The 5720-nt window shown below is 30.2% G+C and overlaps 1 protein-coding gene across 1 annotated transcript; it reads right to left on the reverse strand.

Moving 5' to 3' along the window:
• Positions 1-1525: 1525 nt before the first annotated feature.
• On the reverse strand, positions 1526-5150 carry LOC111637351 (glutamate receptor ionotropic, delta-1-like). The gene is made up of 5 exons (XM_023382827.1): positions 5034-5150; positions 4810-4975; positions 4498-4727; positions 1846-2108; positions 1526-1775 (listed from the first exon to the last, which is right to left on the reverse strand). The coding sequence occupies exons 1-5, from the start codon at positions 5148-5150 to the stop codon at positions 1526-1528; spliced, it is 1026 nt and encodes a 341-aa protein (XP_023238595.1).
• Positions 5151-5720: the final 570 nt, after the last annotated feature.

A 5720-nucleotide genomic window follows, 5' to 3' on the forward strand; every position in this document is an offset into this window, starting at 1 on the left:
ACATCTCCAAGGCTATCTTTTGTACATACTGCTGACAAAAGCGTTAATTTGTGGCTTTACATACAGGTATAAAATACTTAGAATCGGTGCTGTGTTGCAGTAAATCTATTCTCATTAACCAGGGATGTTCAGCAAATTTTCCTCCTCAGAAAGACCCGATTGTGTTCTGTTTAATGCCATTTACTTCGGAAAGTTACAAGAAACGATTTGAGCGATTAGCGCAGCAAATCTGTTCTAGAAGTTTTATATAAAATTTCTAACACAGTACTAGCATTACACTACCAGGATAATGACGATGTTTAATTGTATCACTAATGTACAAAAAATAGGTTTTGATTAAAAATAATTGCAATGTTCTATAAATATTTTGTAATCACATACAAATGATAAATAGATAAACGGTACTGCAAAGTGCTATAATGAATATATAATATATAAATGTGTGTGTGTGTGTGTCGTCAATCTAACTACAAAAAAGCAATTACCGTTTTGCGATCTGAATAAACTAGAAATACACGTACTTTTAATGGCACAATTCCAGAATGACTGATTTTTCCTTGATTACGATTATACCCTTATACGATAATGTCCTATATACCCTTTCAAAATTATTGTTGTTTTTATTATAAAAATTATTTTAAGGCTGCTTTTATTTATTAAAGAAATATTATACGTATTTCATTTGATTAAAGTAAACGGCCAAAATGCCCATATTATGTTCGACTACTTATAAGCTCTTGACTTTTATAAATATACAGGTGAGCGTCTAGACGAGAGAAGTGAGAAAACAGGAAAATTTTACTTTCACTTTATTACACTAAACATTATTTAACATATCGCATATTAAAAGCGTGTAGCTGTGATTGCAAATTTTAATAATTTTTTCTGTTGATTATGAACTATATATGAACAATACAAACTAGTAATTAAATATTTAAATATTTCGTTCAGTAATGATAAATTTAATTTTTCACCTCATCTCACATTCTAAAATTCAATATTCTTATTAACGACATTAAAATGAATTTACGCACTGCCGTAATCTGAACAAAGCAAATGATAAAAATTACAATTAGTTAATATCCATAACAAAATTTTAAAGGAGTGATGTAGACGTCGACGCTCAGGATATATAAAAAGTAAACTAAAATCAATTATATCAGTAGAATTAAAAGATAGAAATCGTGAATATAAAATTATGGCTGTGAAAATTAATATTAATTATTAATTCGAATATCACCTTGTGGAATTTGTATCTGATCTAATAAATGATTTGTAATCATCTTTCGAATATAACACTGAAATTCAGTTTACAGGTGAAGAGTTTTATTTTATAAGATAATTTCATGGCGTCAGTTTAGAGAATAGAAAATTACAAAACATCAGAATATAACTTTCTCACTTAATATTGAAAAATTATAGAATATTTAAAACCAAACGCAAAACTTTCGATAAATCAAATGTTCGATTATTCGGAGGAAACAAAGAACATGGAGATGAAAGTGAATATTATAGATTAACAAATTTAAATTTGGAATCTTTTCATCGTTTTTCCAATTATTAATTCGACAAGGAAGCAAGCGAACGAGAGAAGGTAACCGATAACGAGAATTGCGAAGGCTCCATAAAAATGTCTTAAAACCAAGGGGTCAACATTAGACTTAGTTTCTTTACTCATACTAACTCTCTCTTTAATATGTTTCGTAAGCGGATTGTTCCACGTGTCAACTTCTGTATCATGATCTTGAACGCCACTTTCGAATATATTGTACATTCTGAAATAAATATAAAGTGTAATTACGACTTTTTTAATCTAAGAATTCGTATACTTAAAATAGAACTTACATATTGTTGAAATATTCTTTATGGGGAAATCCTTTTCTCATAACGAATGCTGAAGGCATGGAAAATAATACATCGTCAGACGCTGTCACATCCATGGCGGTTTCGAAATCAGAAATTTTCATGAAACCCATATTGTAAATGTATGCAACACGAGTGTAATCGAAGGATTCATCGTTACCGTTCATAAACAAATCGTATGTATCTATGATATCATTGCTTAAAATTTCTTCATATAAAATTTTCAAATAACTTAGTTTGGAATTCTGAAAATAGAGGTTTTTAAAAAATTTAATATAAATTGATTTATATTGTTACGAAACGACATTTCGAATGCATTACTGGCATTTTAAAAAGAGACAATTTCATGAAATAAGCTAAATACTTTTTCCTACTTATTTATAATTGACTGGATTCTTACTCTCCTAGTTCGTTCTCGAAGAGTAATGAAACCCAACGTTACTTTAACGTTTCAAAACGCGTACGCGACTCTGTTTTCCTCTGAAATTTCTCAAATTTCCTACTATTGAATAAGCCGTGGTTAATGAATATCTCTTTCGATTAGATTCTCGGTGATTCAAAGAAAGTTCTCGAGGATCGAAATATTTTACAACAAATAATTTTTTTTGTTTGGTTTTGGAATTAGTTTTTTTATTTCGACACCATCAACTCAATTTGATTTCTGACGTAAAAAATTACCGTTTGACGTCGTATAAGAATACACTTTTTATACTTGTCTCACGTTATTTCTACGTCAATCGTCCAATTTTCGATTCTAGAAAATGTCCGATTTTTTTATTTTTAATAATCGAAATTTATGTTATTTTTATATTATACATTTAATTATTACTGTACAGTAATACTTCGTCTTACGCTACCCCGACTTACGCGTACCCGGAGTTACGCGATTTTCAAATCTCGTCGATTCGTCTTTTGTTTGAGCGCCACGCAACCCTGGATTACTCATTCCCCTCACACTATTGTTCGGCTTACATGTTCGGATGTGTTTGTTATATCTACGGAGCCTTCAGAGACTCTATGTGGTGATTTCTTGTAACAATGAACGAATCAAAAGACGATATAAAATTAACGAGAACATTTATTAGCTTACATACACCCGACTTGCATTTTACACACATTGAGAAATTATACCCCGACTTACGCGAATTCCACTTACGGTATCGCTCGGTGCCACCTATCGCTTATGTTCGGGGTATTTCTGTGTAATAAATTAGTACATTAATTTATTATACAGTAATTTGAATTTTGAATTACTTCTGTGTAATAAATATATCTCTTGTAAAAGTCTTCGTTCAGCTGTAAGGTGTGTTATTTAATAATAAGTACTTTACATTTGGTATATAAAATATATTTCAAGACGGGGAAATGGATTATGGCCGAATTTCATTTTTAATATTACATTGTGCTTTTAAATTTATACACAAAGCTTTCTAATATAAATAGTAAAATCATTTTATTGACAATAAGAAAATCGTCATTTGTTTACGATTGGTTTAAAAAATCTGTCTTTAACAGTCGATCGAGTTAAAGAAAATGTTGAGGAACTTTTTTCTATTTTTCAATGAATTAAGTCTTCGGGTCAATCGTGTTATCGTATTGCTTTTTATTTGCCATTACTGACCTTACTAGAAATATTCATTTATTTTCCATAGAAATCAAACCTGGTACCTCGACTGACTAATTCATGACTTGAATCTCGTTTGCCTGAACCATTCTGAGATAATGTTGACAATATGATTGGACTGCCATGACCAGTCAGTTTTCCTACAAAGAAAAGTACGTGCGTTTTTAGCTGGTGGATGTGTTTTTAGAATCTTGTTTTTTTTCCAGTTAAGAACATAACCGTTTTCCATCGAGTTAAATCAATCGAAAACCATCACGGAATCCGTACCCATTAATTGTTTGAAGAAATTTCTCTTTTTTTAATTAATATGTAGCAATTGTGTTAGCAACCATCAGACCTAATATCACTCTTTTTCATTAATTACAATGCTTCCAGATATATTTTTCCGGGTCACATAATTTCACAAAAGGTATATACGCAATTATTTAACTAGCTTTTACACTCTATAGTAAAAAGCTTCGGGTCTTCTGCGGTTGTTTTCTGTATCCGCAAATGTGAACAGATTACGAATTGTTATTGTAAAAGCGAAAGTGAAAATTTAAACTAACATTTGTAACAGAATTTTCAGCAGACCTTTTGCATTTATAGCAAAAAGTGTTTATCAAATTGGAAATTTAACTTGTTAAAATGATATCTAAATGAGGAAAGAAATAAAGATAACACAATAAAAATAGAAAAAAAAACAAATTAAATAAAACAAGAAGATACTCATATGAAAGCATCAAAATTATTAAAGTTTCTCGTTGTTTTCAAGACAGATATGATCTTTGTGAAATAAAATGTTACCTTCAAATAAAACAATAAAAATAAATTGTTGATATGAAAACAGCTTTAGATTTCTGAATTTTTAATGAAGCAATTTATGCACTTTTAAAGCTACGGAAAACCCACAACTTCGATAACACTACCTAAATATCTCTGTACACTTGACGGATTTTACTGTATTTATAAAGAAATTTAAAATATTTTACGTGAGATATTATTTTATGAATTTACGAACAGCAACTTACCTTAAAGAAGTTCATCACATACGGGAGATCAGGTGCAGTACAAGTAAATTCTCCTTTCTGAACAGCTGATGCTAATTCTTCAAACGTTTTTGGCAATGGCTGTTTTTCCTTGGTAATCATAAATGAAGTTAACGTTCCACCATAAGCCCAACATATGATCAAAACCGGAAGAATCCAGAAGACCAAGGCCACTCTGGAGGATGAGCGTTTAACGACTTTGAAGTCGATTCCTCAAATAAATATAAAAAATCTAATGTGCACCAAATACAGTTTTTAAATGAAAATATTGTCTTGTGTTACGTTGATTCTTACCTTGGTTAAGATAACTTCCAAACAGAAACCAAACGAATCTTTTTTTATTCCAATCTTTGTTATTGTCTTCTGGTGATTTGTCGTAACTCAGTATTATAAATATGAGTATTCCAGCGACCAAAGTACAGAAGAAAATCACCAGCCACACCTTTATATGAAAGGTTTTCTGTGTTTGAAGTAATATTTAAAATTTTGTATCAATTAAATTTTTAAGCGTTACTTACCCAAAAAGAGAACGGAGAAATTAGTGATTTCCAAGAAAGTTCTAGATTCTTGTTTTTAATGACAAATTGAAAAGGTAAAAATATGTTAATTGGAGTAAACTCCACAACATCACTCATATCAGCATTAATAAACTGGGACTGGTCGGTGATGTCGGCGTCCTGTTAAAACGTAACATTGATAGTTTACGAAGTGATAATAATTATGTTTCTGGTAATGCATTCGTAAAGAACAAATAAAAATAATTTATATTTGAATAGAAAACGTTTATTTTAAAATTGTCAAAATGCGAGTCTGCAAATTTTAATTCTTTTTTTTTATTTATTGGATGTAAAATACACGCTTTCTACTTTGAAATTAGTACAGAGATGCTCCTGTACAATGATTTTTAGCAATCCAGTCGTTCCCCACATTTATTGATCACTTTTCAAAGAAAATTTTTGAACTGAAATAATGTGACTTCCGAGAAATACTACACTTTTTTCTTAAACGAATNTGATAATTTATTTTTTAATCAAAAAAGACACAGTCTGCTCAAAATTTCTTTTTGAAACCACCATTTCTTCTGATCATGTGTTCCAGAACACCATCGACGACCGGACCTTTCTTTGTAGGCTACTAGGTCATCTGGCTAAAACATTCCTTTAAAAACACACAAAAAAATCCAATTAAAACATTAAAAAGTAAAG

Source organism: Centruroides sculpturatus, unplaced genomic scaffold, assembly GCF_000671375.1.
Source record: "Centruroides sculpturatus isolate CEXI.00-Female unplaced genomic scaffold, Cexi_2.0 scaffold1082, whole genome shotgun sequence".
Lineage (NCBI taxonomy): Eukaryota > Metazoa > Arthropoda > Arachnida > Scorpiones > Buthidae > Centruroides > Centruroides sculpturatus.